The 12,717-nt window shown below is 43.6% G+C and overlaps 1 protein-coding gene across 1 annotated transcript; it reads left to right on the top strand.

Annotated features, from left to right (window-relative positions):
- The first annotated feature begins 1,956 nt into the window (after positions 1-1,956).
- Positions 1,957-2,694, top strand: LOC123447425 (zinc finger protein STAMENLESS 1-like). The gene has a single exon (XM_045124024.1). The coding sequence runs from the start codon at positions 2,006-2,008 to the stop codon at positions 2,447-2,449; it is 444 nt and encodes a 147-aa protein (XP_044979959.1). The 5' UTR covers positions 1,957-2,005; the 3' UTR covers positions 2,450-2,694.
- Positions 2,695-12,717: the final 10,023 nt, after the last annotated feature.

Here is a 12,717-nt window from a genome sequence, read left to right as displayed (position 1 = left end):
GTTGTCTCACGAGCTCTCACTTCATCAGGATGGGCATACTGTTTTCTCACAGCCATCTTTATAGTGACTTTCTCCTTCTGCTTGTGAGAAGTTCCTTCCTTAGGGATGAAATCAGTATCTTCTTCATCTGAGTTGAGCCTCTTCCTTGTCCTCGTAGCTGCCTTGGGAAGATCATGAGAACTAGGAGTGCTTGGATCAGAATCACTCCACTCAGGACTAGTGCATGAGGCCACTTCCATGCTCTGCTCTCTATAAGCATTTTGGCTCTCCTTAGACCCTGTCATTTTGACAAGCTGACAAGCTGGCCCTGTGAATAGATATAGAAGAGTAGGAACGGATGAGCATCTCACGCAATCCCGAGAAGGAGATGGTTGTAGGGCTTGCGCTCTGTCGCTCTCGGGAGGCGGCCTCCCTTCGGCAGCGTGGGGACTCGCAGCATCGGGAATCCATTGTGTCGGCTCAGTCGATGCCTCGATCCGCCATCTCTGCCTCACCGGAGGCGGTGCAGTCCGTCTGGCGTCCGAACACCGGGGTGGATGCGCAACCCCTTCGTTGGCGCACCGAGGACGCACCTTGGGCATCCTCACACTCTAACATGGTGCAACGTACCCGTCGTGCGAGGAAGCGGGCACGGGAGGCGGCAGAGGCCCTAACCGCGGTGGACGCTGGAGAGGCGGAGTCGCACTCTCCGACGCCTCGTATATTGCATGGGTGAGGGCGCCGCAACCGTGTCGTGGTCGATATCGTCTCCTCCCAGGAAGGATCCGTCATCAACCTGACTTCCACCGGCATCGTCCGGGTCACGGACTCCGACGAGGAAGAGTAGGGCATGAGAGACGGCAGGAGCTCGACTCCCGTGAGCCGGCTAGTATCTCATGTCCTACTCTACATCACCAGCGACCGGACCAACATTGTGAGGGGCGCAGCGGACATGGGCACGTCGTAGCCGGATGAGCTCCGTTTAATATTAGGTTTACATTGCATGTAATAATATGGATTTGAGGTTTCTCATTTGAGGTGTCCGGTTATAGAATGCATTATTTGAGGCGTGACCGGTCAGTGTCCGCAGGCCCGCCCGGACGCGTCTGTGGACGTTTGAAGGGTCGGATTTGCATGTATCTAAAACTGCATTATGATTATAGTCAGGGTAGACCAAGATAGGATCAGATCACTCGACATGGCCATGAGACTGCTGGCTATGGGTTAACCTAAGGCCCTGTTTGGAACCACCCAGATTATATAATCTTGGTTTTATAATCTATTGTATTTCCAAACAGGACAGTTTATATTGTAGATTTTATAAACTAGATGATCAGATTATTATAATCTCATAATCTGCTCTACCCCAGCTAAAATGAGATTATGGATTACAAATGACGTGTTACCCTTGTAAACTTCAAGAGAATTACGCAGTGCCATCGCCACTTTCCTATTTTTCCTTGTAAACAGAGGACAAACATGTCATTGTACAATTTAAAAACTGGTTTACAGTTTATATAATCTGGCCTCCAAACATGCCCACCTGAATTATTTTTATAAACCAGATTATGTAATCTATATTCATAATCCAGATTATCATAATCTATTATGGTTCCAAACAGGGCCTAAATCAAGAATTTGTATCATGAGTTCGAGACGAGAGAGAGCGAGCATCCAAGGGGACAAGTAATCTCCTTGAGCTTGACAATGTATTAGTCGATTTCTGTTTTAACCCAACTTGAAAGGACGCCAGATGAACACGGTGGCCTGCGCAGCGCGATAGGAGGTTTTCTCGTAGCACATTCGAGGAAAGGACATCGAGATGGCGACAGCTCAAGCATTCAGTGTGGCATCCCGTACCTCAAGCATTCATTGATGATTTGGTTTCATCTGTCGCTGCACCGTTTGTTTCAGCCAGAAGAAGCAGGTACTCGTGCAAAAATGACCATTAGTGACCCATATTACCATACGCTGTACTCCAGTTTGTACTTCTAGCTAGTCTTTGTGCGTAGCTAGCTAGGCATACATGGACCTGTCTCTGACCTTGGGCCGCCCGGGAACCGAAGGCAGTGGGGCGGCCGGCCGGGGAGCATCCAACAGCGGGCTGGCCGACAATGAGGCGTGGCCGCTGTTCCCGTGCCTCTTCTGCGACAGGAAGTTCCTCAAGCCGCAGGCCCTCGGTGGCCACCAGAACGCGCACAGGGAGGAGCGCGCGGCCGGCTGGAACCCCTACCTCTACGGCCGCCACCCCGATGACAGTGCTCCCTCGTCTCGCGCCACCGCCACCAACAAGTTCATCCCTGTCGCCACGGACGGTGGTGGAGGTGGCGCCGCCCCACCGCCACTCCATGTAGTTCCTGCTGCTGGCCCGCTGACTCCGTCGCTCGACAGCGTGCGAGCAGCAGCCGGCCCGTTGTCGGCGCCGGAGAGCAACATCGGCGTGGAGATCGACCTGGAGCTGCGTCTCTAGCTGATTTAGCTACGGACGACATGCATCTTCCAGGATTATCTTCCACCTCTCTTGGTTAATTGCCTTTATGAATCTATATATCTTTACAAGGTTTGTGTTGCCCTTCTTCAGTTTTTTTGTGTGTGTGTGTGTGAAGTAGGAGTACCTTTTATTTTTTCAGAGTGATGGTTTTTTGCCTTATTCAAGCATGACCTACTTGCAATACTATTGAGTGCTCCCAAATATTATTGTATCGCCTCGTCAAATTGCTATATTTGTGATTGATTCATAAATAATATCTCTACGTGGATCTATCTTACTTAGAAGTGATAATAGGTCGACTTTCACTGAAACTTTCCGTACTTAGAAATGTGTTATGTCCAACATTTCTAATAGCACGTACTACTTTAGTTAACCATGCATATGTGCTCAATGGGGCACGAATAAGAAGTTTTCTGTTTTCTTGTAACTTTCTTAAGAGAGTGGAATTTCAGCTCCCGGGTGCCTAGGCACCCTCTATAAACAGTAAAATCAAAAGAAATAGAAAACAAAGTAAGAAAAAACTGAAACTTTGCAGCATCAAAGATGATGAAAGTTTGTAGGTGTTTGCAAGTTTTCATGCCAAAAAACTATTCGAGGAGCTCTACACACGGAAAATATTTCAATGCTTGAAGTTTTGAGCACTTTTTAGCTGTAATCTGAAACTTGTTTGTATATCTTTCTCTACATTATATTTTGACATGAAAACTTGTAGAAACCTACAAAGTTTGATCATCGTTGATGCTGCAAAGTTTCAGATTTTTTTGATTTTGTTTTCTATTTTTTTTATTTTACTGTTCATAGAGGGTGCCTAGGCACCCGGGAGCTATCACACTTTTCTCCTTTCTTAATTAGAAAGATTGCTAGCGGATTTGTACGGCCAGAATTTGTTGCACATTGCTCTAACTTATCATCAACCCATGCATCTGAATGGGCTAGCTTAATCTCGGTTAACCAATGATCTCTAAAGAACTAGAAATTTCCTATCGCTTGGAGATATAATTTGTAATTTGTGGTTTTCCGTGGTTACCAAGTACCAACTACAAGTAGAACGTCTTTGAACAAGGAACTTCATATTAGACACTTTATTACATTTCTCACAAAAAAGACACTTTGTTACATACAAATATATAGTTCCGAACTAAGCCACGAGCCTCATGTTTTTTATTTGTAAAAAGTTTTTTCAGTTTTCAACTTTTAACTGCTTTCTTAAATTTTTATTTCAGTTTGGTTGTTCAGTAGCTACAAAAAGTATTGTATCCTTTAACAAACATGTATTACATTCGGAATCGGGTTTCAAGAACAACTTTAGTTGTGGTTTTGAACACACATAATCTATGCATAACATGGGAGAACCTTTTTTTTTGCAACGAACACATACACAAACATGTTTTACTGAAATTAATAATTGGCATGTGCTTATTCACGTGAGATATAACTTGCGTAGTTATAGTATGAAAACGGAAGAGAAGATGCACATAGTTTGGACTTGTCATAGTTAATTCGGTTATAATTTGCTATGTACCAAATTGCATTTACATAACGGTAGTAGGATCTTGTTTTTGTTACATTTATCAATTTTAAAGAGTATCATACATTGAAGAATATATTTCGGTATTAGTTACATGACACAAACAACAATCATCAGATAGTTGTTGAAGAAGCAAAACATTTGGTCTGAGGTTGGATAAGATGGCATGTAAAACTAAAACATGACATATTTGATCACATTGATAGAAGTACATATCAAAAGCTAATTAATCTCTTGTTGTTACAAGGAATAGGAAATGTGCTTGATAAAATATATTAAGTTTAACATGCACCATCTTTTTTCTACATTTATAGGAAATTTTTCTAATAACTTTTTCTATATTCTTGTAACATTTGACTTAGAAGACTTATTCATGTTCAGTTTATGCCCTTGTGAAAATCTTACCACCATGTCTTTATGATGAGTTACCATCAAGATGTCATGTTTGCCAACAATTATCCTAGCATCCAAATCGCAACAATAGAAATAATCTAATTTATTTTGAACTAGCACTACACTATTTATATGTGGATACACAAGAAACGTCCTAATGCAAAGTATGATAAAGTTATTAGAAAAAATTGTAAACAGCTTAGGGCCCACCAAGAACAGTGCAAGTAGTGAAACCGATGAATGACTCCGATATAAATGCTCTAGGGTTGGGGGCCTTAGAACGTTTATGTGAGGATCTTGTTCCTTTTTCTCTTTTGACTGAAGAGGTGGACGATATTGCCGAGGAGAGGTATGTGGCCCCCTTACAATCGTCCATTGACGCACTCCAGGTGACCGGTTATGTGGACTGGTCGGAGGGTCAGGATAGGCCGAAACGAGCTTGGAAGAGAAAGGTGTATCATGTATCAGCCGTCCGCCATAGTGCTAGATTTAAGACAGCAAAGAAATTTCATGATGAGAGATGAAAGGAAGTTTCTGGAATAGCAGAGGTCTGGCAGACTTGGCTAAAAGAAGATTTCTAGCAGAAGCGACCATCGAGCACAAATTAGATTCCATTGCTTTGATGGAAACGGGGAGAGATAACTTTACATCACAGTTTTTAGGAACGTTATATGGTGGTATTGACTTCGATTGGCACTGTTTAGGGTTCGGAGAGATAACTTTACATCACCAAGAGGAAGATCCGGAGGGATCTTTCTTAGAGTCAGGTGTGACGCGGTAGAAGTCCGGAACGTAGTGTTCGGGGACTTAGCCGTCAAATTTAGGGTTCGATCGAAGGGGGATGGGTTCCAATGGGCCCTCGTAGCAGTATACGGGGCGGCCCAGCCGGATCTTAAGAGAGACTTTCTGGCAGATCTTGTCTAGATTTGTGGAGATGAGAGGCTGACAATTTTATTAGGGGGAGACTTTAATATCATCAGAAGACGATATGAGAAAAACAATGATAACTTTGATGGCAGATGGTCATTTATGTTTAACTCTATCATCAAAAGCCTTGATTTGAGAGAAATTGAGCTTTCAGGTAGAAAAATTACGTGGGCAAATAATTTAACCAAACCAACGTATGAGAAGTTGGATAGGGTGCTCACGAGTGTGGAATGGGAGCAGAAATTCCCTCATTTCACGGTGCGGGCTATGCCCAGAGCAATATCTGATCACACCCCATTGTTAGTAGACTCAGGAGAGGCAACACATATGGGGAATAAAAACCTATTTTCTTTCGAGCTAGGCTGGTTTGAAAAATAAGGTTTCATGGACCTTATAGCCAGAGAATGGGCTATAGATATGGGGGGTACATCGAGAGTTGACAAGTGGCAAAATAAGATAAGACACTTGCGTCAATTCTTGCGGGGATGGGCAAAACATGAAAGTGGAATTTATAAGAAAGAGAAACAAAGGTTACTTGAACTTATAAATTCGCTAGACATTAAGGCCGACAGTACATTATTAGATGACAATGACAGGTCATTGAAAACGGAGGCTGGACTAAAACTAAAACAACTCCTTAGAGAGGAGGAGTTGAAGTGGGCTCTTAGAGCGAAAGTTTGACAGGTTGTACAAGGCGATGACAACAGACAGTTCTTTCATCTCATAGCCAATGGAAAACATAGAAAGAAAAAAATACTAGCTAGAGCAAGATGAGGGTACAATAGTAGGACATGAGAGTCTGAAAGTGTGCATCTCTGAATACTACAAAAAACTATTCGGGGCTCCTCAGGATAATTTTATATCCATGGATGAGCTTATGGTCGATTGCATACCTCAGCTCGGGACGGACGGGAATGAGGTATTAATCACGCCTTTTATGGAGAAAGAGGTGTTTGAAGCTATATCACAAATAAAGAATAATAAGCCACCAGGCCCAGATGGGTTTCCAGCTGAGTTTTACAAGAGATGTTGGCACATTATCAAAGGTGATTTGTTACCGATGTTTCAATACCTTTTTCGACGGAAACCTGCAGCTATTCCATCTAAATTTTGGAACAGTGACACTGTTGCCAAAGAAGGAAGGGGCGGTGCGTATAGAGCAATTTAGACCTATATGCCTTCTGAATGTCAGTTTCAAAATTTTCACAAAGTTAGGCACAAATAGGTTGACACATATTGCACATGAAGTCGTGCAACCTAGTCAGACGGCTTTTATGCCAGGCAGGAACATACTAGAGGGTGTGGTACTCCTGCATGAAATGTTGCATGAAATTCACTCGAAGAAACTAGATGGGGTTATCTTCAAGGTGGATTTCGAAAAGGCATATGATAAGGTCAAATGGCCATTCCTACAACAGGCATTACGTATGAAGGGATTCGATGAAATATGGAGCAAACATGTTGAATCTTTTGTACAAAAAGGGAGTGTTGGAATTAAAGTCAATGATGATATTGGGCATTTCTTCCAAACTTTCAAGGGTCTCAGGTAGGGAGATCCTATGTCACCCATCCTATTTAACGTAGTTGTCGATATGTTGGCGATTCTAATAGGAAGGGCTAAACAGGAAGGCCAGGTAGGTGGACTTGTGCCACATCTGGTGGACGATGGCCTGTCTATCCTACAATATGCGAATGATACGATCCTGTTTATGGAGCATGACATAGAAAAAGCTAGGAATATGAAACTTATACTCTGTCTATTTGAACAATTGTCTGGCATGAAAATAAACTTCCATAAGAGTGAGTTGTTTTGCTTTGGAAAGCGAAAGATGAACAAAACACATATAAACAATTGTTTGGATGTGAAATGGGGAGCCTACCGTTCAGCTATCTACGCATACCTATTCATCATCGGAAGCTTTCCAATAGCGAGTGGAAATGTATAGAAGATCGATTTGAGAAAAAGCTAAGTTGCTGGAAGGGGAAGCTGCTCTCATATGGAGGTAGACTAATTTTGATTAACTCGGTTCTGACGAGTATGCCTATGTTCCTCCTGTCCTTCTTTGAGGTACCAGTAGGGGTACGTACAAGATTGGACTTTTATCGATCTAGATTCTTTTGGCAGATTGATGAGGATAAGAAGAAATACAGATTAACTAGATGGGACATTATCTATAGGCCCAAAGAAGGTGGTCTCGGAATTAAGAATTTAGAGGTGAAGAATAGATATCTGCTAAGTAAGTGGTTGTTCAGACTGACAGTTGAGATAGAAGGAATGTGGGAACAAATTTTGCGTAATAAGTACCTACATTCGAAGACCTTAGCACAGGTAAATGTAAGGCCCAATGATTCACCATTCTGGAAGGGATTGATGAAAGTAAGATGAGCCTTCTTTCATAGAACCAAATTTATTATTGAAAATGCTGAGGGTACTAGATTCTGGGAGGATTCGTGGTTGGGAAAGACGCCTTTAGCCAGGCAATTTCCACTTCTTTATAATATTGTGCAACGCAAGGACGCGTATGTAGCCACAATCTTACAATCAAATCCTCTAAATATACAATTCAGACAGTCACTGATAGGACATCGATGGGCGGATTGGTTACACCTTGTTAGGAGATTCATGGATATACATTTATCGGAGGAACATGATAGGGTGCGTTGGAAGCTTACGAATAGCGGAATATTTACAGTCAAATCGATGTACCTCAATCTTATTGACACTATTAGTATCCCCAAGTCCAGAAATATTTGGAAAGTCAAGGTTTCCTTAAGGATCAAGGTATTCATGTGGTTTGTGCACAAGAAGGTGATTCTAACTAAGGATAACTTGGCTAAACGAAATTGGGGGGGTAGTACTTGGTGTAGTTTCTGTGATAACGAGGAGAACATTTCCCACCTCTTTCTCCAATGCCCACTTGCAAGAGTTCTTTGGCAGACGGTTCGTATAGCCTTTAATATTATACCTCCGGATAGTATTGACACGTTATTTGGAACGTGGCTAGATGGAGTTGATACGATTATTGCTAGACACATTCGCATTGGAGTTTGTGCACTTATGTGGGCTATATGGAACTGTAGGAATGATGTGGTTTTTGACAGACATACAAACATACATTTTTTGCAGGTACTACACAGAGTTGCGGCATTGATCCGTACATGGTCATTACTCACTCCTGCGGAAACCACGGAGCCTTTGGTTACTGGGTCTACCCGATGGGAGACGGTAGCGCAGGATATCTTCAGCCGGTTTGGATGGCAGTCGAGTAATAGGATAGATGAGTAGACATCTAGGCCTATTTTTCCGGTTGTGGCACTTTTCATTTTATTTTTGCTTTAACTTCCATTTGTCGGAGACTATGTTGAACCGCACTTTGTTTGCTTGTTTAATAAAAGGGTCGTATGCATCGTGCTGATGCAGAGGCCGGAGGTAATCCTCCTTTTCTAAAAAAAAGTAGAAAGAGCTATGGAACTCAGAACTTGTAGGAGCGGACATTGTAGAGGTTATTAGGATCTTGCGAAAATGGACCTTGGCGTTGCTGTTGCCAAACTGCTACATCAATAGCAATTGTTCTTCTTCACAAGCTCCGAGACCAGAGACCCTAGAACGGTAGTCATTTGCCTTGGCCTATGTCAACAAAAACAACAAACAACCATCGGATCTACAGCTAGCAAGCAGCACCACCAGACTGGTATCCTGCAATATTAAGGCAGCATTTGACCATTTGAAGGAAAAAATGAATGCTGATCGCAAATGGATATATGGGTAAAAAACAACAACGGCAGCAGTAGTGAAGCTTTACCTTATGATCAACTATGAACAAGCACAAATAAATCCTACTGATAAGAGGGACATAGTAATGGACAAAAGTGGGCAGTTTTAGCACAGGATGTGATCTAGCCCAGGCTGATTCGCCAAGATGAAACCACTAACGAATTTCAAATTTCATTCTATCACGCTAGCGCTTTGACCGGACATGACATTATAATGGAGGAAATCATGAACCGAGGAGCCTAAAAGTAGCACACGTTTGATGGGGATACGATGGCGAATCTAAGCAAACAGCGATGCAAACTCCAAGAAAGGGGATGCAGAGGCCGGGGGCTCGTTTCCTCCTTTTAAAAAAACTCCAAGAAAGGGATCCATTGCTTATCGGGGATGAAGTTGCCGCAGCGCAGCCTTGCTCTGCTCCGGTGCTTAGGGTGGTGGTGGCTATGGAAGGATGAAATAGCTTAGAGCTCAGCGATTGGTAAATGAAGAGCAAACTACCTAAACCTGTATACACCTTGGCACAAGACGCTCGTATGCTCATGCTAATTAATCACCTAAATCCACTTGGACATGATGGATACTTTGTTGATTCATATGCTCTAAGATGGATGGATCGCCTAAATCCACTTGGACATGATGGATACTTTGTTGATTCATATGCTCTAAGATGGATGGATCGGATCCATGGCTTCACTTGAGCACATCTGGCATTGTGAACGGACAGGAGCAGTAGAAATTGTGCCACAATGAAAGATCGAACTCCCCACTCACCACACGATCACACAAGGTAGGTGCAACTAAGCTACATCATGTTTGTGCAAAAAACGAGGTTCCGTTTTTTTATATAACTACCACCTCGCTCCTTTGGACACAATCCAAAAAAATGGCAAAACCCAGGAGTCAAACACACAACCAACCCCATCAGAAAAGCAAGCCACAGGGTCAAACAACTATTGTGTAAATATTACAGAGAGATATTCTATATATTTATATATATGTGCGATAGCGGCCAAACAGCTATTGTGTAAATATTACAGAGGGATATTCTATATATTTAAAATTATGCGCGATAGCATAAAAGAAGAAAATAGTCCCACGTCGCCCCTGTATATTTAATCAGTTTGTTTAAATATGTTTGTGAGTGGCCATGATAAGAAGCTGGCTAGAAGATACATGTAGTTGCATACGTGCCTTATGAAAGGACATTGTGGGCTATGAAAGGATGGAGGGATATAAGGATTATTATGGGATGCAAGGAAATTGGATGATTAAAAGGAATGAGATGCATAACATCTCTACATGCAGCCTCGCAGCCTCCCGCTCCTCCCCACTCCCTCCCCCTCCCAACCCTAGCCGCCCAACTCCCTCCCCCTCCCTTCCTCGTCGCCGCGTGAGGCAGCCGTCGGGCAAGCCCGGGGCGCCAGCCACCGGGCAAACCCGGAGCGCCAAGGATCGTGGCGGCGGGGCCTTGGCTGCCCTGCCTCTGCGTGGGGAACTCCGGATCTGGAGCGACGGCTCCATGGACGAGGCAAGGCAAGCTAGCAGCCGTGCGGGCGGTGGATCTGGCTTCCGAGCCGCGCGGGCGGCAGGATCCAGTGGTTGTTGGCGGCCGGCGGCGGCTTCTGCGGTGGTCGGTGCGCGCGATCTGGCGCATCCCCTCCTCCCGTGTTCGGCATGCGGGCTAGCCTGGTCGGGTTGCGCTTCCTTGGGTCGCCTGTTCTGTAAAGGAGGCGCTGCTGGTGACGGGGATCTAGTTCGGGCGAAATCCCTGGCCGGCCGCATCGACGGGGACGCCTGAGGGCGTCGTTCCCCTCCTTGGAGGCGTCGGTATGGACTGATCCCCTCACTTCCCCTTCCCCTAGGTCTCCCGAGCGAATGCCCTAACTTTGTTGGGCGGCGGCGGCGCTCACGGTGTCGTTCCCTTCTTGAAGGCGCCGCTTTGGGAACCTTGGGGCTGGGTAGTGCTTGTGGGTGGTAGGCGGCGGCGGTGGTGCGGCCATCCTAGCATGGATCTACATCCGCTCCTTCGAGATGGACTCGCGTAGGTGGAGGTCGTCGTTTGGCGTCATGGTGGCGTCGATGGCGGAGGCACCTGCCAAGGCTGGTACCTCAATCTGCTCTGAAGATGAACCAGTGGAAGATGGTGGCGGCGACACATGTGAGTGCGTCAGATTGGTTTTTGCCCCTGACCCGGTATGTGGCTCGGTCGGGGCCTCCGGCTTTAGATGTTAGGCTTAGGTGAGAGGTTTGGGTATTTGGCTCAGCTTGCACCCCTTGATCATATGAATAGGAGTAGCGACAAATGTTGCCAAGATGGCGGATTCAGACATATTGTTGTACTACTTTGTAAGGTCCTCGGGAATAATCAATAAAATGGTCGCATGCATCTCCGAGATGCAGAGACCGGGGGTCATCCTCCTTTTCTAAAAAAGATGCATTATAAAGAGGAATTGTTGGGGAATTATTATGGAATGCGAGGATGAAAAGAATTGTGCGTGAAAAAAGATGGATGGAAGTGTGCATGAGATGTATGATGCCTCTACATGCCTTATAAAAAGGAATTGCTGGCTATTGAAGGAAGGTTTCACTGCGAACCTGTTCGGTCTAAAACAATATAAGGGGAAAATATGTGTCACCTCGCATCCTTGCCATCGGCACCAGGTCTCATTTTGTCATTATTGTGCGGCTTATACTAAGTGATCCATCAGTCTAATAATAATACCTAGCAAACAGAGTATAACAATCTTCCATGTTTCTTTTAAACCTCGATTTTGTGCCTTCCTGCCGACGATGGCACCGTCCGGATGTCGTACTGCGTCGGTGGTCATTTTGAAAGATGGGAGTTTTCTTTGTGTCGAAGCACATGTTGTTGTGTTTGCACATGCACGTCAATTTTCCCTTCCCATTGCAACGCACGGGCATACGTCCTAGTATTAAGTAAAGATAAAGATTTCCTTTTCGAAAAAAAGAAGGGTGATTTCCGAGCATAACACTACACGCAAGATTTGGATCATGTTTGGATTCTCGTTTTCCCTTCCAAATCTTGATCTTTACCTATTAATAAAGCACATATTGCTTGTGTGGTACGTCATGAAAATTACCCCTAAAGTTTGCATAAATTACCCACCATGCCACCGGTAAGTAATAGAAAACGTTTCACAAAATGAAAAATCTCGGACTGGGCCAACCCATGTAAAAACCTCCTATATTACGCTCTACACCTGGGAGAATATTCAAGACACCGTATGGGCCGGCCCATGCACAGGCGGCAGTTTTTTTAGTTCCGTTTATTTATTTATCTTCAGTTCCATTTTATTTTCTATTTTAAATAATTTAGAACTTCAAATAACCTTTAAAGTTTTAGTAAACTTAAAATTTTAAATCAACATATTTCAAAAAATAAGATGTTTGTGACTTCAAAAACTGCTCGGAGTTTTTATAAAAAATGTTCGCATATACAATAAAATGTTTGCAAGTTTGAAAAAATGTTTGTAAAATAAGAAAAGTCCATGGTTTCAAATCAAACTCCATGTATTAAAAATTACTAAAATCATTTAACAAAATGCTTTCTAATTCAAAATATGTTAATGCATTTCTAAAATGTCCTAAAATTTTAAAAATAGCTAA

Source organism: Hordeum vulgare, chromosome 4H (assembly GCF_904849725.1).
Source record: "Hordeum vulgare subsp. vulgare chromosome 4H, MorexV3_pseudomolecules_assembly, whole genome shotgun sequence".
Taxonomy (NCBI): Eukaryota; Viridiplantae; Streptophyta; class Magnoliopsida; order Poales; family Poaceae; genus Hordeum; species Hordeum vulgare.
The sequence above is the reverse complement of the archived record's forward strand: the minus strand, read 5'-3'. Positions and strand labels throughout refer to the sequence as shown.

Bases quoted from the DNA above. Each gene is read 5' to 3' on its own strand.
- LOC123447425 (XM_045124024.1), top strand. From the start codon at position 2,006: ATGGACCTGTCTCTGACCTTGGGCCGCCCGGGAACCGAAGGCAGTGGG.